The sequence below is a fragment of the Mastigoproctus giganteus genome, chromosome 2 (genome assembly GCF_048544385.1).
Source record: "Mastigoproctus giganteus isolate SK-2022 chromosome 2, ASM4854438v1, whole genome shotgun sequence".
In the NCBI taxonomy this organism is placed as follows: domain Eukaryota; kingdom Metazoa; phylum Arthropoda; class Arachnida; order Uropygi; family Thelyphonidae; genus Mastigoproctus; species Mastigoproctus giganteus.
This window is the reverse complement of record NC_143576.1, coordinates 31,556,710-31,580,662: the sequence shown is the minus strand read 5'-3', so window position 1 is coordinate 31,580,662 and position 23,953 is coordinate 31,556,710. Positions and strand designations below refer to the sequence as shown.

Genomic DNA, 23,953 nt, shown 5'->3' with positions numbered 1-23,953 from the left:
ACTGCAGTTATTCTGCAGTCATCATGCTGTAACTGCAGAATAACTGCATTACTGTCTAGATGTGGTCCTGCATTACTTTTTTAACCAGAGACTCCATTATTTTCTCCAGGAACATAAGTTAAGCTAACAGATCTGTAATTACTCGTGTCACCTTTTGATCCTCCTTTATCAATTGTAGATACATTCACACATCCTCAGTCCACAGATAGACTATGGACTAATAATGGACTCCACCCATGCACTAGTAATGTGCGATTTTAAAAACTAACTTCAAGGACAAGGTTTCCTGCGAGTGGGAATCATAGATGAATTTACAAGTAATGTGTAATTAAACTAATCATAGTAACAATCCAAAAAATAACTTTGTAATCAAGCTACCACAACCAGCTGCTCCACTGTCCACAGTCACACTAGAAGTGATAGAAAGTACCAAGAAATGGCTGAGAATAATTTGCATACCTTTAAGAAATCAAAGGCAGACCACACTCTACGCAAGTTGAAATGCTTATTTTCTCACCAATTTCACTTTCTTTTTTTTTTTTTTTTTTTTTTTGATTGACCTACGTACTATGCTGCTAAAAGAACATCTGAAGTATATATTCACCTGTAGAAAATAAGATTTGGTGTGGGGATAAGCTATATTTTTAACAATTTTACAGCAAACTTAATCTTTAAGAAAAGAAATATTATTACATTACAGATAGGGTGGTCACTAAATTATGACCAGTCCATCTGTAATGGACTATGCTGCATAGTTCAGTGTAAAATGCCAAACAGTTTCATACACTAGACCAGTGGTAATTTGCATTTGGTCATGCAAGTCAAAGTGATAAAGTAACAGTTATGGAACATAATAAAGATATCACATAGTTTCAAAGTGTTGGGTACTTCCATATCATAAATTGCACATATCATTAGTTGCTAATTATCCACTGTGGTTAAGGTGCATAAAGAATGATGTCAAACAGGACAAACCACCTCCTGCCAACAGAACTGTAAATGATTACACAAAGTGGGAGTTCATGGTGAGCAAAGGGTGCAGTGCATTGTATGGGCTCAACAGCAATTCACTGTGCAACAGTTGACATTGCAATACAATATGAGAAATGGAAGAACAATAACCCAAATGACAATGACACCACACAATGTATGGGGTTCCACAGCAGACAATCCAAGAGATACCCTCTCCTCACTGCTACTGATCATCATCAACAGTGAATCCTGTGGTGTCAACAACATGCTGGTTGGACACTGGAGGACTGTAAATGAGCGTGCTGGTCGGATGAGTCCAAATATCTGATGCAACATGCCAATGGACAGCACCTTGTGTGGTGCAAGCAACCACGAATGTGCTCACTATCCAGGCAGATCAACTAGTGTTGCTTAATATGGGGCATGTTTTGCTGGCAAGAACTAGGACCCTTTGTGTATATGGATCAATGTTTCACTGGTGAGGTCTACTGGCAGCTCTTAGTAGACCACGTGTACTCTGCCATGTTGCATTTTTTCCCGGACAGCAACAGGACCTTCCAAGACAATGTACTGTGTTATCGGGCCTGCACTGCACACAAGTGGTTTGAGGAACATAGTAAAGGTATCACAAGGAACACCTGTGGAATATTTTGGAATGGGAAGTGAAGTGTATGAACACACAACCATCATCTATTCTCACACTGTGGAAAGCCTTGAAGGCAGCATGGCTGCAGATCCCTATGGATGTCTTCAAGCATCTAAAGAAGGCAATGCCTAGGTGAATAGCAGCTGCTATCCATGTGGTCATAATTCAGTGATTACTCAATGTGAGTGTGCATGTGTTTGCTGCCAGTGTTATTAATTCTAAAGATGAAAAGTTGACAATTTATTAGAGAATGTTTTCTGCACGTGCATGTTAGAGAGGCAAAGAGGAGGCAATGAAAGCAATAATCCTGATCTGTTTATCAGCAGAGACTCTTCATACATTAAGAATCTTCAGGGAAAGGAACTGCTGAGCAGGAACTACTAAACTGTGTACTGATGTGGGAGTTATATAAAGATAGAATTACTGGGAGGGTAAAGGGAAGGTATTTTCCTTTTGTAAAGGTTATTATAATGGTCTCAGAATATTTCTGAATTCTTTTCAGCAAACTCATGATGTTACAAACTGCAAATTCAAAATGGGTTGCATTCAGGGAAGTAATAATACCAAGCATTTCATACTAACTAAGAGATACTGTTTAAGGTTTAGACCTAAATGGATGACAAATGAAATGATAAGACTACTGGCTGAGAATAAAAATGCATAGGATGATTTTAAATTATAAGCAGTGCAGAAACCTATAGTAAGTATAAACTAGTCTGAAATCAAGTCAATAAAGCTGTGGGGAGGAGACATTAAGCAAGCTAAGGCAGATTATGAGTCTTTGGCTAAGAATGCAAAGAATTCTTTGCTTATGTTAGAAGGAAAGGGATGAAGCAGATTGGACCACTAGATATGAATGGCTGCACTATTGAAGATTCTGTATATTGAAGATATTGCTGGCAAATTGAAGTTTTTAGCGCTGGGAATAGCAGATGTCCATCTAAAACTGATTTGAGTGTTAAATGATTTTAGGAAACTAGAAGAGAAATTGAAGCAGCTGAAAATGAACAAAGCAACTGGACATCGAACCTATCTAATTTTAGAAAAAGAAGCAGCAAAAGAGGTCCTAAACCATTTAGAAATAACACAAAGCATCTCCTTGAATTCACGGGAAATCCCTACAGACTGGAGATGTGTTAATATCTTTTCTATTATTTTCCTTACGTGATATAGAAAATAATGGAGTTAACAAGGTTTTGTTAACATTCTGTGTCATAAAGCACAGGCAGTCAAATTCTGTGCCATACAGGCAGTCATTAAGTGTGTCCACTTTTCATACCAACATGAAATGAACTGCTCAATTCTATCAGCACACTGATTGAACTGATATTAGCATCAACGATCCATTTTTGTTTACAGCTTGGTAACATATTCACTTTTTTGCTTATTTAAGTTATTTTATGTACACTTTCAATATAATAAACTTTAAATAAAATTGAGTTTTTTTCCATTTCAGCACTCGGCCCAAAAGTAAGTGTTTGCTTTTAGCTATGAATTCTAGTCCTTTACTTTCTGACAAATATTTATAAACTTTTATTTCTAAACATTTCAAAAATCACAGAACAGTGAAGGGGCCTCTCAAATATAGATGGCAGAGAATGTGTTAACAATTAACAAAGTAACATGGGATTAACTTCAACAGAAGACTTATTCAGATTCAGCATAGATTTGCTGTAGGCAGATCACACCTGACCAATTTGACTAGCTACTCTGAGACCATCACAAAGGAACTGGATGCAAAGTATAATTTTGACATCATATGTGTAGATTTCACTAAAGCTTTTGATACTGCTCCACATAAAAGATTGTATAACTTGAGCAATGTGGTATTGGGGCAAGTTATTAATATGGATAAAGGGATGGTAGGAGACAGAGTGGTAAAAATGGCCACTACTCTTCATGGACAAGTTTTATGAATGGAGTATAACTATAGGGTTCAGTATTAAATATTTTAAACTTTATTAATGATATCAACATAGGTATTTCAAGCTTAAATGCCCAAGTCTGCTGATAATATAAATGTGAGCAGGGTGGTTCCTTAATTACCTTTCTGAAAAGCGATGAGGTGTAACACAGATAAATGCAAGGTGCCACATTTTGGTAGTAGTAATTTCAGCATAACATACCACTAATAAGGTAAAAAGACCTAGGAGTAAATGTGGATTCTGATATTAACCCAGCAGTGGCTGCATAAGACTTGACACCACTCCAAAATAGCTACTGTACATTAGTTGTTGGGCAAGATGCTAAAACTTGTAGTACCTTCATAAATAGTTCTATTTGAGCAGTTTTGAAAGTGAAAACTTATTACTTGCAATTGTGTGTAAAGGGCCTGTCAGTGCCACTTTCTGTTTCTGCATAGCATAAACAAATGTTTCTTGCCCACTGGTTTATGTTTCTCATAAATCAGATACTCTGTATTTTTGTTTAATTATTGTGCAAAAAAGCATTGTCTCTCTTATTATTAATTATCTGTTTACCCTTTTATTTATTTGAGAAAACATTAATATATGTGCATGCCTAAGTTTGAATTTCCATCACTTAAGGATTTTCTTGACTGGAAGCGACTAACAGCTTCATATTTATATTTTACAACTAAAATACTTTTTTTTCCCCATTTTCATCAAAATGAAAGTTTTGTTGAAAATAATATACAAAAAACATTAACATTTAATTGTTTCAGTAAAAGAGTGAAAAAAATCTCATTTAATAAATGATATGATCAGAGGTATGGCCACAACCAGTTCTCACAGCTCACAGGATTCTGTCAACGATATACATGAACTTTGCAAGCACAGATAAAGGTGTTTATCTCACTGTATAAAATAATGGTCACACCAAATCTGGAATGCTCCATACAGGTTTGAAAACCTCATTTTAGGAAGGGCACAGATCTGTTTAAAAAGGTGCAAAGAGAAGCAACAAGATTAATGGGAGGCAATGGTAGTTATGAAGTGCCATTGAAGCATAATATTGCCAGAGTAACACTAATATGGATAAATAATCTTTTCACTAGTATTTTTTTTTTTTTTTCTTTGTTTGTGAAAAACAAAGTTTTTTTTTTTTTTTGTGTGTTTATTACTGATTTGTGTTTATTCTGTATTTAGAACTGATGATATAATTAAACATTAAATAATGTACTCTTATTTGTAAATTAAGAGCATTAATAATTAAAAAATTAAAAGTGAATATGCCACTCTAAAACTGGCTCTTGTTGCTTATATAGGGTGTTTCAAAAATGACGGTCAATAATTTAAAGGTGAAAAGTACAAACTAAAATTAAGAAAAAAGTCCCAGTGAACATCGGGCCGCAAATGAACCGTTTTCAAGAATGCATATTTTTTTTAAGATCCGCCACTGACTACGAGGACACTAGTTTAGCAAAAAGCTGCGAATCCTTTGCTAAGAGTGGTTTTATTAAACATAAGATAATATATTTTTAATTTTTGGTTTAATAAGTTTCAACACTACAGGATTTTACAGATGTTACATGTTACAGGATGTTACAAAAGGTGTTCAAAATGCTGTCCTTGCATCCGTACATAGCTTTATAGTCTTCTCTGCATTGAGTTGCAAATCTCAGGCATTCCTGGATCATTTCTGATTTGCTGCAAGGCTCCTTCAACCCAACGCTGCAATTCTTCAACTGTGTTAATGTCAGAAGTGTACACCAAGCTTTTTAAATTACCCCAGATACAAAAATCCATAGAATTTAAGTCTGGTGATCTGGGAGACCACATTAGAGACCCACCTCTACCTATCCACAGTTGACCATACCTTCTAGTTAGATACCGAGTCACAACTCGAGCAAAATGTGCCAGTGCACCATCATGCATAAACCACATGTTCTGGTATTGCTGAAGTGGAACATTATCATCATCAAGGAAGTCTGTAAGAACAATCTGCAGGAACTGAAGGCACAGCTGTATCGTTAGTGTGTCTTGCAGAAAGTGTGATCCAATTAGACTGTGTCCTAGTAGTCCTGCCCAGACATTCAACAAGAAACATTGCTGATGTCGTGACTCGTGAACTGAATTAGGATTTTTAACGGACCAAACATGACAGTTATGAAAATTAAAAATACCACCACGAGTAAACCCAGCTTCAACAGTGAACAAAATGTTGTTTTAAAATGGGGGTTAAGGACACACACTGCTGTTGCATCCACTGGCAGAAGTTCACTCTAGGAGGGTAGTCTGTATTGCTGAGACCCTGTACATGCTGGATATGGTAGGGTATAGTAACTGGCAATGTAAAATTCACCACACACTGCTATGACTCAGTACACGCTCTTGCAGAGCAACCCTCCTTGTCAAAATTCCTGGATTTTGTTCTATTCTTTCTAACACCCTTTCCTCAACATCAGGTGTTATTGCTTCTGGGCCTACCTGCTCATATGTGCAAAGCACCCATGTTCTCTGATGAATGTGCACCTGTTGGGCTGCCTTCAGCGTGGAAATGCTTCTTGGTACAAACGTGCGCTGCTGTTGGCTTTACCATACATGAAGTGCATGTCAGCATAGTGTTTGTTGCTGTAACCTCTTTTCATGTTGACCATCCTTTGATAAGTACTAGTGTCTGCTACATCTCAGAGCATTGAAAGAGGGGAAAGGGAGAGAATGAGCATAACCTAACCGAAACAAACAAGTCAGTGGTGGATCCCAAATCTGTACAGTTCACATCAGTGGTGGATCCCAACTAGAAATGTGCAATATCTCAAAAACAATTCACTTAAGGACCCATGTTTACTAGGCTTTTTTTGCATATTGTAGTCTGTACAGTTCACCTTTAAAATCGACCATCACTTTTGAAACACCCTGCATATAGCAAATAAGCATGCATGCTTTGGAACTCTTCTACCAGCAGAATGATTTCTATGCAATATTGTCCCCAGTTTCTAGTCTTTTTTTTTTTTTTTTTTTTTATTCACAATAAATGAGATAATTTATTTTAAAAATGAAAACCTCTTCATCTCTGTCACATGATATATTTTGAACTAACAGTTGAAATCATCAGCATTTGCTACTGATTTGGAGGTAAAAATTAATTTGAGCAACAAATACTAAGGGTTCTGTAAATTGCAATTTGAAAATGATGCATCTCCATGATGATCTAATTGAAGCATTTAAATCTTTAAAATAAATTAAACAAAGTAAATGATGGTAACATCTTTACTGAGACAACACATACAAGGGGACATAAATTTAAACTGAAGAAGGATGGTTGCAGAACAGATGTGCAGAAAGTTAATTGATTGATAGAATGAAGTTATTAGAGATGTTTAAGTGGGTAGTTTGAATAAATTTAATTGTGCAAATTATTAGAAGGGTTGCCCAAATGAAGTGGGTAAAATTTTATTTTTGGCTAATGCCAAATAAACTGCTTCCTTGCATCATTCTGCCAATACTGATACTAGCTGCTTATTTCAGTGCAGTCTTAACAGGTCTATAAATAAATTTCACAGTACACAACATTATCAGATGTCTAATTACTGAAAAGATATAAAATAAATTACTATAAAAGTATGCTGACAATTTTTAATCACCTTTGTATATTTTCAAAAGGTAAACATAGGAATAACTATATGATGAATTTCTTTATCAAATATTTATTTTAAATTTACCTTTCTTTCTCTAACTTGTTTTCCAAACCTAATTCTCCTGAACAAACTGAGCTACTGGGTTCTCTACGAATTTCAACTCCGGCCATAATTTCATCAAAGTTCTCATATTTCAGAGCTTGTACGAGTTGAAGTAAGTAAAGCAACAAATCCTATCAAGATTTATTACTACAGTTACTATAACAATAATGTATTTTCATTAATTATATGCCATTTGGCAACAGTAAAATAAAAACACTAGAATTCAAAACAAAATGTAGGTGGGATATTTATTAATGTAGAATTTAAGTAAAATCCACAAGAAGCCTTATGTTTTGACAGCTTTTTGCTACCTTATTCAGAGGTCAAAACATGTTTAAAACAATAGATAAAGTTATGACTTGAGCCAAAGAGGACTACACAACAAACTCTCGTAAAAAAATAAACTACAGAAGCAAGCAACAGTGCCCAATTGTTCTTATCATTTACTGTGCAAAGAGCTTCTACCAAAAACCTGAACAGTGGAAACCAATCTCCCTGTTATCTGCTGGGAGGACTTTTCTGGTTGGACTGAACTCAGCATCTTTTGTCCTAGGATAGAAGTAGGTTCACTGATTGAAATGGATTGCTATGAGAGAACTGATGTCTGAGTGGAGAGATCTTGATTGTTTGAATCCATTGTGTATGCATGTATTTAGTTCCAGCAACAGTTGCACCACCTTGTCCGAGACTCTGGAGTTGTGCTTTCTGTCATGAGTATCAGCTTTCAATTTTTCTTGGTTTTTTTGATCTTTCAATTCCTTTTACTTTTTTTTTTTTTTTTTTATATTCAGTCTGCTCAATTACAGCATGCTTGCTGTTATGTTGTTATTTGGTTTTTAGGAGCATTAGCAACTAAGGCCATATTGCTCCGGGATATGCGGTGGTCACTCTCTGACCTTTCCGCATCCTCCATATTTGGTGGTGATGGGCTCGAACCCCGGTCTAATCAAGAAGCGTGTGCTATGCACTGCTGCTCCTTCCCACCTGGCTATGGAGACGCCACGGCATGCTTGCATTTAAATGTAGCACCTCACTATCAATAATGGGAATTACAATTTTTATTAATTTAATAAACCCATTTTAATTAATATGGGTTAGTTACAATTCTTTAGGTGTGTAACCATTAATAATTCTAGTACAGGAACTCCCTGGCTTACGTAAGGGTTGAGTTCCACGGAACGCTACGCAAGTCGGAATTTCCCCCAATGCTTGTGCAGCACTCTCGACTGTGCTCGCTGAATTGATTGAATCAAAAAAATAAATGTTCGACAAACATAAATAGAATTATTTATTGTATTTATTCAATTTTTTATCTCATGCACAGGAAAAATTACAAAAGCATGCAATTTAAAAAAATTTCAAAATTATAAAATTACAAAAAAAGAGAGGAGACAGGCATAGCGTCAGTAAGTTTTACCTCTCGAGCATCATTGCCAGATTCGACGTCTTCAGCTGAAGTATGCCACTGCGGAGATTTAGAAGGGGTCGGCCACTCAATCTTACGAAAGAGCATATTAATGGATGACTGAACAATGGCTTTTTTCTTTTCATCATAGATTTCTTTGTAGCAAGCAAGCATATCATTGACCCCTCTATTAAATTTTAAGAATCGTTCGCTGTTGGGATCCACCTTCTCAAACCGTGGCATTGCCGATGCAATTTCACAAAATTCCACTGCCATCTCTGGGAATGAAGTGTGTCAGCTCCTCATCTGGTTCATTTTGAGCTTCATCATCATTTTCTTCTTTCACTATTGCTGCCTGCAAATCAATAAGTTCTTCGTTAGATAATTGCTTCTCTTCTTAGTCTATTAACTCCACGTCTTTGGCATCAACTTCCAACTGAAAGAGCTCTGCAACTTTACAATCTTATCTGTAACCTCTTCACATAATTAATCTTTTTCAAACCCTTCAAAGCCTTTTACATGCAGGAGCACATTTTCTTCCATGCACAATTAAACAACTTTTAGTAATTTCTGCCCAGGCCTTATTAATGTTTAAGATGGCGTGGTAAATATTGTAAGATTTCCAAAAGTCTCTTAACGTAAAATTTTTCTCATCGTCTACTGCAGACAATGCCTGAGCAAAGGTTGTGCGTAAACGGTATGCTTTTAAATTCAAAATAACACACTGATCCATAGGTTGGAGAATTTTTTTTTTTTTTTTGGTAGTTGTTGGCGCATAAGCTTCTGTGGCCATAATGCACCTCACAAGGTTTTTGCAGTACTTTGATCCAAGCCCGAGGCGGGAATCGAACCCGCAACCTTTGGGTTGCCAGGCAGGCACTTAAGCCACCCGGCTAGCCCGGTCGGCAGGTTGGATGAGTGAAGTCATGTCATGTTTGGCTGTAGAAATATGACTCTCACGTTCAAATTGAAATCATCTAAATGCGTAGGATGTCCAGGAGCATTATCTAATAGAAGTGCTTGAAATAAAATCTTGAAAGGAATGTCGTTGTCTTTACAATTTTTTCAACCTCGGGAATGAAGCAGCATTTAAACCAATCCTCAGAGAGAGATATTGTTATCCATGCTGTCTGGTTCGATCAGAAATGCACCGGTAGGGTGGCTTTATTGATGAAGCCCTTAAATGCACGAGGATTTCCAGAATGGTACACAAACAGTGGTTTTAATCTGTAATATCACACTGCATTAGCACCAAGCAAGAGTGTGGCCCTATCTTTTGACACCTTGAAACTTGCCGTTGTATTTTTCTCTTTGGCAATGTATGTTCGATCCGGCATTTTTTTTCCAATACAGAGCAGTCCCGCCAACGTTAAAAATTTGCTACGTTGAATAGCCGCCTTCATCAATAAATTTTTTCAACACGTCACAAAATTTCTCTGCAGCTGCAGAATCTGCACTGGCAACTTCATTGCATACTTTAACGTAGTGGAAACTAGCACGATGCTTGAACCTATTAAACCACCCATTGCTTGCCAAGAACTTGTGTTGGGGTTCACCGTACTTATCCTTAATATCTTTATAAATACTTGCTAGTTTTGCTTGAATGGTCATTAGACTCAGGGGCACTCGCTTCTGAATCTGATTTTCCATCCATATTATTAACAGCTATTCATCTTCGATATAGCACCTGAACACTGTTTTGTGATCACTGTTGATCTTATGTGCATTGATCCTTTGACATGTTCTTTTATATGCACACTGTCCTTTAAAATAGTATTCACTGTTGAAGCAGCGAGAGCTAATTCCCTTGCAATAGATGACAAACTTTGTCCTGCTTCATACTTCTTAATTTTCATCTTCATTTCCTAAATCTATTTTGTTTCATTTTCTGGCACTACCACCACTTGCACTACTCGTTGGTCGCTTTCCCTTCATCATTGTATTACATAAATAGGAATGAAGAAAAGTTTCTGAAAATTTGTTTTTTGTATGATTAAAGATTTCAGTGAAGGGGAACACATTTCACCATAATAGCATAAAACCCCCACAACTGCAGTTATGAGGATTATTGCAAATGCAAAAAGATTGAGTTTGCTACCTGTTTATAACAGATTGTGCTAACAGAAAAGCCCAATAAACCAGAAAGTGCAAACTGTTTTTGTTTTATGGTCATGACCTCTAGAAACGTGCTAAAAAATATCACAAAGGCATTTAAAAATTGATTCTTATAATGGAACATATGATAACGATGAAAGTGTAGTGCAATTTCCATTTAAAAATGATCTTTTAGAGAGATAAATAGCTTAGTAATATAGCGAAATATTCAACTTCCAAGGAATTGGAACGTATTACAAAAAAAAAAAAAAAAAACAATGTGTTATTGGGTTCACGTTACAATATTTTCATGATACCTCCATTTATTCCTACAGGATGCAAAATACGTTTCCACAATTTTTTAAAGTTTGCACCGGCCAGCAAAAACTTACGTAAAGTCAAATTTCCATGTTGAGTATTACATAAGTCGGGAAGTTCCTGTATTTGCTGATCTGTTTTCATTTATTCTGATCCTTTTATCATAGCATCCATTACTCACAGCTTTGATGACCTTTTTGTCAAATCTATAAATATGATTAGTGTATTGCTTAACGAAGTTAATAGCATCATGCACTGATCTAAAATTTCTTGTGTGCCAGTTTTAATATTAACAACTGAGATTTGTTAAGTATCAACATCTGATTCATTCATTTTATCACTTTTATTACCGCTACCAATGGTCTCTTTTCTATTCACATTAGGTGTTGTGAACTGTGGCATTAAACTGAAACCTTTCAAATATCATCCTACATACTGATATTAATACACTGAACAAGATCTGCAATTTTTCTGCCTGTTAGTGAAGCTAAAGTTGCTCAATAAAGTTTGATGAAATGTACTCACTCCAACATTTCTACCAAACTTCAAAAACACAGTGGAAGCCATTTTTTGACATGCATGTCAGAATTGCCTCCGATGCCTTTATAACTTCTTCTGACTATAAACGTTTTCCTTGCAAATGCTTCTTTAACTATGAAAGTAAAAAAGAAAATCCCAGGGTACAAGATCAGAGCTGTTTAACGTTAATGCTGGCTATGTACAGCTGTAGAGCTGTTCATAGCCAGCATTAATGTTAAATGTGGAACAACTTTAACATTAATGCTGGCTATGTACTCGATGACAGCATGAGCAATGTGAAGTCTCGCACTGTCGTGATGCAGCATCCACTTACCTATATGCTGTTGTGGTCGTTTGTGACAAATATGATCCCACAAAGTGTGCAGTTCAGTTATGTCATAAGAGCCAATAATAGTTGTATGACATGGCACATGCTGCCATGTGCCATGTCATACAACCCTTTCTTGAATGTTAAAAAAAGAAGTCAACATAAATCTTTAGTCTGATAATGGGAGATTTTAATTTCCCAGATATTGACTGGAATTTGGGGGCTCGTCACTCACACACTAGCAGGGCTTTTGTGGATTTATTGGATGATTGTTTTCTACATCAGCATGTTCGGGAGGCAACTAGAGGGAGTAATACTCTTGATTTGATTATCAGCAGTGATTCTTCATGCATTAAGAATCTGCAGATAAATGAACCACTAGGTGGCAGTGATCACAGTGTGCTGAAGTGGGATTTACTCAAAGAGGTAACTACCATTAGGGGTAAAGGGAAGGGTTATTGTTTCCGTAAAGGCGACTACGATGGACTGAGACAGTATTTAAATTCTATACAGTGGGACCAACTGATGATGTTACCAACAGCAAATTCAAAATGAGAAGCATTCAAAGAACTTATCTTGGAAGCTACTAGGCTTTACATACCAACTAAGAAATATTGTTCAAGGTTTAGGCCAAAATGGATGTCAGATGAACTAATGAGGCATATGGCAGAGAAGAAAAATGCATGGGATACTTACAAATTAACACAGGACACAGAAGCCTATGATAGATACAAGTTGATATGCAACCAAGCTACACAGGAGGTTAGGCAGGCGAAGGCAGATTACAAGAAATCCTTGGCAAGGGATGCAAAGAAAAACAGCAAAGAGTTCTTTACTTATGTAAACTCTAGAAGGAAGAGGATGAATCAGATTGGTCCACTTGATATTGATGGGTCAACTGTTGATGATCCTGCTCAGGTAGCTAACAAACTAAATGAATATTTTGCATCGACATTCACACATGAGGAGTTATTCAGCGAGGGGAATGCCAGAGGTGTATTCAACTCTAGCAGTAAGCTACAGAATCTTGAAATAACTGGGAGTAAAGTGGAGGAGAAACTGTTGAAGATAAACACAAGAAAGGCACCCGGGGTGGATGGGATCTACCCAGTTATATTAACGGAGGCAGCAAAGGAAGTAAGCAAACTCTTAGCCATAATTATGAGAGCTTCCTTGGACTCAGGGGAGGTACCCATAGACTGGAAATGTGCAAATGTGACCCCAATTCACAAAGGAGGATCAAAGGCTGACACAAGTAATTATAGACCTGTGAGCTTAACTTCTGTTCCAGGAAAATTAATGGAGGCACTCGTTAAAGAAGCACTGCAGGATCATTTAGACAAGACTTCAGTTATAGCTCGGACACAGCATGGTTTTGTTAAGGGGAAGTTTTGCCTGACCAATTTGATTGGATACTATGAGGCAGTCACAAAAGAACTGGATGCAGGGAATAGCTTTGATATTATATACTTGGATCTTAGAAAGGCTTTTGATACTGTTGCACATGGAAGACTGCTACACAAATTGGAGCAGTGTGACATTGGAGGCAAATTGCTGCTATGGATAAAGGGGTGGTTGAGGGGAAGAAGACAGAGAGTGGTAATCAATGGACACTGCTCATCGTGGACTAATGTTATTAGTGGAGTCCCTCAGGGCTCAGTGTTGGGTCCATTATTGTTTTCTGTATTTATAAATGATATTGATGATGGTATATCAGGCTTAATGTCCAAGTTTGCAGACGATACAAAGGTTGGCAGGGTTGTCAAGGACACTACTGACACTATGCTGCTGCAACAGGATCTGGAAAGGTTGAGCAGATGGGCTGAGAGGTGGCAAATGAAGTTTAACATTGACAAATGTAAAGTACTACAGATGGGAAACAGCAACCCCAGAGCAACGTATCAACTCTGTGGTACTACACTGACAGTGGTAGAGAATGAAAGGGACTTGGGGGTGGTTGTGCAGGCAGATATGAAGTTCTCTGAGCAGTGCAGACAGGCTGCAAGAGTAGCTCATGGAATATTGTCAATGATATACAGGAATTTTTCCAGCAGGGATAAGGAGGCGATTATTCCCTTGTATAAGGCAATGGTCAGGCCACACCTAGAGTACTGTATACAGGTCTGGAGGCCTCATTTCAAGAAGGATGTAGAGCTGCTGGAACGAGTACAGAGAAGGGCAACAAGATTAGTGAATGGAACAAAGGGGTGCTCTTACGAAGAAAGGCTTAAGTTTTGCAAATTACAGTGTCTGGAGACTAGGCACCAGCGAGGTGATCTGATAGAGGTGTATAAAGCCTTGAATGGTTTGAGCATGCTCAATGCTGATGGGATTCTTCCTCTAGCTCAGAATAATCACCCGAGAGGGCATAAATTCAAATTGAGGAAAGACAGATGTAGGATAGATGTGCGGAAATTTGCCTTTAGCCAGCGGGTGGTTGGTTGGTTGGTGGAACAGACTTCCATCCCTTGTAGTGGAGGTTGATAGCCTAAATAAGTTTAAGGCTCAGCTGAACAGGTATTTTGAACGAACAGAGGGGTGAAGTGGATGTGGGGGTTTTTTTTTTTTTTTTTTTTGGCTGATGCTGCATAAGCTTGCTTTCTTGCATCAAATGCCTCTACTAATGCTAATCAGTGTTGGCTATGACATAGACTTCCAAAGGGCTTTGTTGCTTACTCTCTGGGTCAAAATGATGAAGCCACATCTCATCTGCCATTATCACCTTGTGCAGAACCTCGCCATCTACAGTAACCATCCATTACAGTTCCAGACAAATGTTCATGCAAACTTGCTGTTGTTCAAGAGCAAGTAGTCTTGGAGCCCGGCATGAACAAACACGCATCATATGTAAACAGTTATGGAGAATACCACATGCAATTCCTACTGACACTCTCAACATCTCTGCCAGTTGCCTTACTGTTATACAAAGATTGTCTCTTACGATTACAGAAGCAGTGTTTATGGTTTCTGTGGTGACAGCAGTGATTAGAGCTCCAGGACTGCCAATTTTTGATTGAATCATGTCTAACTTTAAACATTCTAAACAACCTCTAAACAACTTGTGCCATATGGAAGCAAAGATTCGCCATAAGCCTCTTTTAACCTTTCGTATGCTTCAGCAGATGTTTTCTTGAGATCAACATACTGTTCTTCATGTGTCACATCCATTGTTACATAGGTGAAACTGAACAGGCATAAACTTGACCAACCAGCAAGGTCACACCATGCACATGAGTCAATTTCACAGTTGCTATGTGAGCAGCTTGGTTTGGTCTTAAATTCCACAACTCAGCTATGGTTGTTTGTGAAAAATTATCATTGTTTTTTGAGTAGTCCTTACATATACAGGGTGTTTCAGTTAAATGTTTCAGAACTTCTAAGAGAGGTAGGGTACATCCTGACAACTCGAAATCATATAGCAATGTGGGGTCGGAAATGCTTTCCTGAAGCGGTGTTGTACACAGAAGCACCATAAAGAAAAGAGACCGTAAGTGAGAAATCGTTTTAATAATACATGAAAAGAAGCAAAAGGTACATGGATTAAAGTAAGTGTTCGAAGTTTCTTCCACGGGCTACAATGCACGCCTCACATCTCCGACGCATGGACATCCGAACATTCTGGAATACTCCAGGCGAATTTCGAATTTCTTGAACAAGAACGCCAAGTTAGTAGGATGGATGATTACACGAACGCAGAGTTAGCCGATATGCATTTGGCGTACGGGGCTGCAAATTGTAGTGGGCCAGCCGCACTGCGTTTGTACGCGGAACGATATCCGACGAGGCGTATTCCCATAATTTCTTTGCAAGACTGCACCAGAGGTTAGCTGAGAGAGGTTCATTTGAAAGAGCTGACAGGGGCAGGGTAAGAGCAGCACGGACTCCAGCCGTCAAACAGAATGTGCTGCAGCATGTACAGGGGAATCCAAGAACGAGTACACGAAGTCTAGCAAACGCAGTCGGGGTTTCCCATTGCAGCGTCTGGAGGATTCTCCGAGAACAAGACATGCATCCGTTTCACGTGCAGCGTGTCCAGACACAGCAACCGGAGGATTATGCACCTCGTATTGCTTTCGCACAGTGGTACCTTGGAAAATGTGCTACAAATCCCCTTTTTCCTGCTGAAGTGTTGTTTTCGGATGAGGCATCCTTCACAAGGGAAGGAATTTTCAACACGCATAACGACCATATCTGGGCGGTCGAGAACCCGCATGCAATACGACGTCGTGCAGCACAGATTCGATTTTCGGTCAATGTATGGGCCGGTATTATGGGAGATCACCTCATCGGACCTTACCTGTTACCGTGTCGTCTAACCGGACCTATCTACTTGATCTTTCTGCAGCAAGTATTGCCACAACTTTTGAGAGATGAACAGATTTCTGCATCGACGCAACAGACAATTTGGTTCCAACACGATGGAGCCCCTGCCCATTATAGCGGAGATGTTCGTAACTACCTGGATGTCACATTTGGTCAACAGTGGATCGGACGTGGTGGTCCCGTGCGTTGGCCTGCTCGGTCACCCGACCTATCATGTCTTGATTTTTATTTCTGGGGTCATATGAAATCGCTAGTTTATGACACCCCTGTTGACAATGCTGAGGAGCTGGTTGCAAGAATCGCAGTAGCTGCCGAAGAAATTCGAAATTCGCCTGGAGTATTCCAGAATGTTCGGATGTCCATGCGTCGGAGATGTGAGGCGTGCATTGTAGCCCGTGGAAGAAACTTCGAACACTTACTTTAATCCATGTACCTTTTGCTTCTTTTCATGTATTATTAAAACGATTTCTCACTTACGGTCTCTTTTCTTTATGGTGCTTCTGTGTACAACACCGCTTCAGGAAAGCATTTCCGACCCCACATTGCTATATGATTTCGAGTTGTCAGGATGTACCCTACCCCTCTTAGAAGTTCTGAAACGTTTAACTGAAACACCCTGTATATATATATATATATATATATATATATATATATACAAAGGGTACTAGGAAAGTTTTGCAATATGACGCAACAATGAATCACAGGAAGCTGCTTGTTGCTGCATGTTGAGACATGTTCATACGTGCATAGTAGCCGCCGCGCCAAGTCGATGGGCTCAGTTATTCATTAGTAGTGAGAGTGTAAAGTTCTTGCGATGGCATCGTGGTCACAAAATGAGATAAGGACAGTTTTGCGGTATAATTTCGTGCGTGGTTTAACCATAGACCAGTGCTTAGAAGAAATGACTCTTGCACTAGATGATGATTGTCCACATCGTACAACGATATTCAGGTGGTATAGAGAATTCCAAAGGGGAAATTTCACTCTGGAGGATTCTGAGAGGCCGGGAAGGCCACGAACGTCAGTTACGGAGGAAAACGTTACTGCTGTGAGGAAAATGCTTGACGAAAACAGGCGAGTGACCTACCAACAGATAGAGGATACTTTGGGCCTAAATGCACCAGAAATTCGTTCGATTCTGCAAGATCATTTGCACGTGAAGAAACTTTGTTCTCTCTGGGTGCCGCATCAACTGACTGAAGAGCAGATGACACGACGTGTGACTTGGTGCCGGGAGATGTTAAAAAAGTTTGATAAGGGACAATCTCGGTATGTGAACAACATCGTGACAGGTGACGAGACTTGGCTGTACTATTACGATCTGCCGACCAAGGCTCAAAACAAAGTTTGGGTCTTTGATGATGACGACACACCCGTAATTGTCAGAAAATCCCGATCTGTAAAGAAGAAAATGATAGCTGTATTTTTCAAATCGAGTGGAATTGTGGAACGTGTCGTTTTGGACACGCAGAAGACAGTCACAGCTAAGTGGTATACTGAACAATGCCTGCCTAAAGTCATTGGATCTATGAAGAACCTGCGGCCAAAGTCAAGAATGGACACCTGGTACCTCCATCACGATAATGCTGCAGCTCACCGCGCCAAAGCCTGCACCGAATATTTGACCACGACAGGACTGAAACTTCTCGAGCACCCTCCCTACAGTCCAGACCTTGCTCCCTGCGACTTTGCACTGTTCCCGCATGTGAAAATGAAGCTAAAAGGGAGGCGGTTTTCCAGTGATGAGGACCTTCTACGGGCTTGGGACAACGAGTGTGCTTTACTCCCTAGTGAAACTTGGCAGAATTGGTTTAAAGATTGGTTTCGGAGGATGGAGAAGTGTATTGAATGTAGAGGAAATTACTTTGAAAAAATTAAATAAACAAAGCTGTATTGCAAAACTTTCCTAGTACCCTTTGTATATATATAAAATGATCAAATTAATCCAAAATTAAATAGAGAAATTACTAAAATATACTGAAATACAGAAAAGCACAATCCACTACATGTTGCGTATAATAAGCTAAATTAAAATAGGATATTGCCAGTAGCATAGCAAACCAGTAGTGAAAATGAACTAAACCAAATAAAATAACAGTAACAAAAAAATATAGGGGGGGAGGGTAAAGAAGAAAAAGGTAGTGTTGAAGCAATCAACATTCCTAAAATAATTTACAAATTAAGCCAATTAAAAGAAATTTAGCGGTGCCCCTAGTAAGCACAATGTTTCCAAATTATGTGAAATATCACTAGGTGGAAACAAACTAACAACATTACATGACCAAATAAACTGAAAATTAATAAAATAAAATAGACTGACCATTATGCCCCATCTCGACAGAGGACCATGAGGCCAATAATAGTCAGGGAATCACTGCATTTCGAACGCTAAACAAATCCATGCAATGATATTAAGATCAAACCGCCAATGCAATAGATTTGCAAAGCAGTGGTCCTTATGCAGTGAAAAATAATTAAACAAAGCCTAGTACTCGCATGGCCAAACCACACCACTGACAAAACAATAATTGAACTGAAAATATATAGAAGCAAATTAGGCTATAGATGGCGGTACGAACGCAGCATTAGCACATTGTCACGCTAGCACCATTTAAATATGATCAAATTAATCCAAAATTAAATAGAGAAATTACTGAAATATATATTAAAAAATAAATAAGAAAAATAATAATAGAAAAGCTATATATATATACACACACATCATTCACACATTTTGTTAGAACATTGTTTTTCTATGATATTTAAATCAGACAGAAGACTGCCTATTGTTTAATTTAAAGTTTAATCACATCACAGAAATTTTTTTTTAAAATTATTATTATTTTAATACATTCTCTTAATTGTTGCAAATCAGCACTAACAAAAGCTCATGAGACTAGAAACCTGGCTCCGGTTTCTAGTCTCATCTTGGTCTGGTACATTCATTCATCCTTTGAATAAATGTAAAAGACAAGAGTTCCAAACATTTCAATGGGCATGCATGGTTATTTGCTGTATCCACCAAAAAAAAACAGGTTTAGAGTAGCATTTTGCTTTAGTAAAATCACTTTTAACTGTTATCCTACAAACAGATTGTGTTAAGTAACATTTAAATCATTTATAGTATTAGTGGTCTTAATAAAATAAGCACATCAGTAATAAAAACAAAAAATACAGAAGATATTTACTTTTTTTTTCAGTGTACTGCACACAGATGTAATGCACTGTGTGTATATCTGTGCTAAATATAAATACCTTTAGAGGATGCACTGCAATGTCATCATGGAGCACTTTTTACTTTCAATCTAGAATCGCTGTCCAAGGTTAGATTCCCTTTATTTTTTGGAAGATTTTGTAATGGCATTAACATAATTATGACTCGAATGTTAATGATGACACTAACTATTAGGAATGCCCAATTTTTAACTTATAAGACTAGATAACTAGCTATTCATCAAAGCATGTGGTTTGTTGTAGAAATGTTCCTGTTATATTCCATCTGATTACTTATCAACTAGTTTGCCTATTTCCATCTTTATCAATCACATTTAGAAGAATATAGTAGAGGCATGTGAGATGCTAGAAAGTGAGCTTATGCAGCATCAGCCAAAAAAAAAAAAAAAAAAAAAAAAAAATTTCACACATCCATTCCCTTTAAATATTTCTCCAGTTCCTCCTTGAATTTATTTAAGCTTTCAACTTCCACAATGACAGATAGAAGTTTGTTCCGGCAATCAACTACTTGCTGGCTAAAGGCAAATTTCTGCACATATAGTATATAAGTGTCTTTCCTCAATTTAAATTTATGCCCCCTCAGCTTCGTAATCTGAGAAAAAGAAAGAATCCCATCAAAATTGAGCCTGCGCAACCAATTCAAGGCCTTATAAACCTCAATCATATCACCTCGCAGGTGCCTAAGTCTCCAGATCACCCCTTCGTTCCCCTCACCAATCTTGTTGCCTTTCTCTGTACTCACTCAAGAAACTCTACATCCTTCCTAAAATGAGGCCTCCAGATCGGTACGCAGTACTCAATGACCATTGCCTTAAACAAAGGGATAATCACCTTTTCCCTACTAGCAAAATTCCTGTATATCAGCATTAGCAGAGGCATATGATGCAAAAAAAGCAGTCTTATGCAGCATCAGCAAAAAAAAAAAAAAAAAAAAAAACATCCTCCCATTTCACTCCAAATGCTTCTCTAGCTCAGCCTTAAATTTATTTAAGCTATCAACTTCCACAACAGATGGAAGTCTGTTCCAGCAATCAACTACCCGCTGGCTAAAGGCAAATTTCCACACATCTATTCTACAACTGCCTTTCCTCAGTTTGAATCTATGCCCCCACAGGTTCTTAATCTGAGCAAGAAGAAGAATCCCATCAGCAACGATGCTTGCTCAACCTGTTCATGGACTTATACATCTCAGTCAGATCACCTCGCATGTGTTTAGTCTCCAAGTGCTGCAATTTGAAGAACTTAAGCCTATCTTGATAAGAGCACCCCTTTGTTCCCTTTGCCAATCTTGTTGCCCTTCTTTGTATTCATTCTAGCAACTTCCTCATTTTAGGAAGATGTAGACCTTCCTAAAATGAGGCCTCCAGACCTGTACACAGTAATCAACGTGGCTTGACCATTGCCTCGTACAACTGGATAATCACCTGCTTGTCCCTGCTAGCAAAATTCCTACATATCATTGACAAGAGTCCATGATCTGCTCTGGCTGCCTGTCTCCACTGCTCAGCGAACTTCAATATCTAACTGCACAATTACCTCCAGGTCGTTTTCACTCTCCCGGGTTACTGCTACCAATGGGCAGTACTTTGAATTTGTCAATGTTAAACTTCAGTTGTCACTTTCAGCCCATTTGCCCAACTTATCTAGATCCAGTTGCAGTAGCATACTGTCATTAACAACCCTACCAACCTTTGTATCATCTGCAAACTTGGACATTAAGCCTGATATACCCTCATCAGTATCAATGATGAATACACAAAACAAAAATGTGCCCAGCACCAAACCCTGCGGAACTCCACTAATAACATTAGTCCACAAAGAGCTGTGTCCATTAATTACCACTCTCTGTCATCTTCCACTGAACTACCCCTTGATCCATTGAAGCAACTTGCCCTTAAGCCATACCACTACAATTTGTACAGTAGTCTTCCATATGCAACAGTATCAAAAGCTTACCTGAAATCCATGTATTTGATATCCATGTATATCAAAATTATTTTTTTAACATCCAGTTCCTTTGTGACCACATCATAGTATCCAATCATATTGGTCAGACAAGACCTCCCTTTAACAAACCCATGTCTTAACTACAATTGCAGTCTCGTCTAAATGATCCTGCAATGCTTCTTTAACCAGTTACTCCATTATTTCCCCTAAATAGAAGTTAAGCTGACATGTCTCTAATTACTCATGTCACTTTTTGATCCTCTTTTGTGAATTTACATAAATAAAGAACTCTTTGCTGTTTTTCTTTGCATCCTTTGCCAAAGATTTCTCATAATGTGCCTTCGCCTGCCTAACCTCCTTTGTGACTTGTTTACAGACTAGCTTACATCTATCATAGGCTTCTGTGTCGACTGATAATTTATATGCATCCAATGCATTTTTCTTCTCTGCCACAAGCCTCATTAATTCATCTGACATCCATTTAGGCTGAAACCTTGAAGAGTACTATATTTCTTAGTTGGTATGAAAAGCTTGGTAGCCTCCAAGATTAAGTCCCTGAAGGCTTACCAATGGTGAATTCATTTAGAATTCACCATTGGTAACATCATCAGTTGATCCCCCTGTATAGAATTTAAAAACTGTCTGAGACCACTGTAGTCAACTTTACGAAAGCAAAAGCCCATCCCTTTACCCTTGATGGTCGTTACATTAGCAGAGGCTTTGATGCAAGAAAGAAAGCTTATGCAGCATCAGCCAAAAAAAAAAAAAAAAAAAGGGTTCCACTTCACCCCTGTGTTCGTTCGAAATACCTGTCCAGCTGAGCCTTAAACTTATTTAGGCTATCAACTTCCACAACAAGGGATGGAAATCTGTTCCACCAACCAACCACCCACCCGCTGGCTAATGGCAAATTTCCACATGTCTATCCTACATCTGTCATTCCTCAATTTGAATTTATGCCCTCTCAGGTGATTATTTTGAGCAAGAGGAAGAATCCCATCAGCATTGAGCATGCTCAAACCATTCAAGGCTTTATACACCTCTATCAGATCACCTCGCCGGTGCCTAGTCTCCAGACACTGTAATTTGCAAAACTTAAGCCTTTCTTTGCAAGAGCACCCATTTGTTCCATTCACTAATCGTGTTGCCCTTCTCTGTACTCGTTCCAGCAGCTCTACATCCTTCTTGAAATGAGACCTCCAGACCTGTATACAGTACTCTAGGTGTGGCCTGACCATTGCCTTATACAAGGGAATAATCACCTCCTTATCCCTGCAGGAAAAATTCCTATATATCATTGACAATAAACCAGGAGCTACTCTTGCAGCCCATCTGCACTGCTCAGATAACTTCATATCTGCCTGCACAACCACCCCAGGTCCCTTTCATTCTCTACCACTGTCAGTGTAGTACCACAGATTTGATACGTTGCTCTGGGGTTGCTTTTTCCCATGTGTAGTACTTTACATTTATCAATGTTAAACTTCATTTGCCACCTCTCAGCCCATCTGCTCAACCTTTCCAGATCCTGTTGCAGCAGCAGCATAGTGTCAGAAGTGTCCTTGACAACCCTGCCAACCTTCATATCGTCTGCAAACATGGATATTAAGTTTGATATTCCATCATCAATATCATTTATAAATACAGAAAACAATAATGGACCCAACACTGAACCCTGAAGGATTCCACTAATAACATTAGTCCACGATGAGCAGTGTCCATTGATTACCACTCTGTCTTCTCCCCCTCAACCACCCCTTTATCCATACCAGCAATTTGCCTCCAATGCCACACTGCTCCAATTTGTGCAGCAGTCTTCCATGTGCAACAGTATCAAAAGCCTTTCTAAGATCCAACTACATAATATCAAATATGCATCCAGTTCTTCTGTGACAGCATCATTGTATCCAATCAAATTGGTCAGGCAAAGACTTCCCCTTAACAAAACCATGCTGTGTCCGAGCTATAACTGAAGTCTTGTCTAGATGATCCTGCAAGTGCTTCTTTAACCAGTGCCTCCATTAATTTTCCTGGAACAGAAGTTAAACTCACACGTCTATAATTACTTGTGTCAGACTTTGATCCTCCTTTGTGAATTGGGGTCACATTTTCACATCTCCAGTCTGTGGGTACCTCCCCTGAGTCCCTAAGCAAACCCTTAGCCATAATTATGGCTAAGGGTTTGCTTACTTCCTTTGCTGCCTCCTTTAATATAACTGGATAGATCCCATCCACCCCAGGTCCCTTTCTTGTGTTTATCTTCAACAATTTCTCCTCCACTTTACTCTCAGTTATTACAAGATTCTCTACCTTACTGCCAGAGTTGAATGCACCTCTGGCATCCCCCATCGCTGAATAACTCCTCATGTGTGAATGTCGATGCAAAATATTCATTTAGATTGTTAGCTACCTGAGCAGGATCATCATCAGTTGACCCATCGATATCAAGTGACCAATCTGATTCATCCCCTTCCTTCTAGAGTTTACATAAGTAAAGAATTCTTTGCTGTTTTTCTTTGCATCCCT

At 38.4% G+C, this 23,953-nt stretch overlaps 1 protein-coding gene across 4 annotated transcripts in view; it reads right to left on the bottom strand.

Annotated features, from left to right (window-relative positions):
• Pi3K59F (phosphatidylinositol 3-kinase 59F) overlaps positions 1-23,953 on the bottom strand; it is a 349,960-nt gene that overhangs the window by 172,446 nt on the left and 153,561 nt on the right. For all 4 annotated transcript variants that reach the window (XR_016547875.1, XM_090388562.1, XM_090388556.1 and 1 more), the window contains one exon: positions 7,242-7,390. Coding sequence is in view for 3 of the 4 variants with exons in the window: in XM_090388562.1 (XP_090244688.1) it covers positions 7,242-7,390 (149 nt within the window). In the remaining variant the exon portion in view is untranslated. The remainder of the gene's footprint in view (positions 1-7,241; positions 7,391-23,953) is intronic.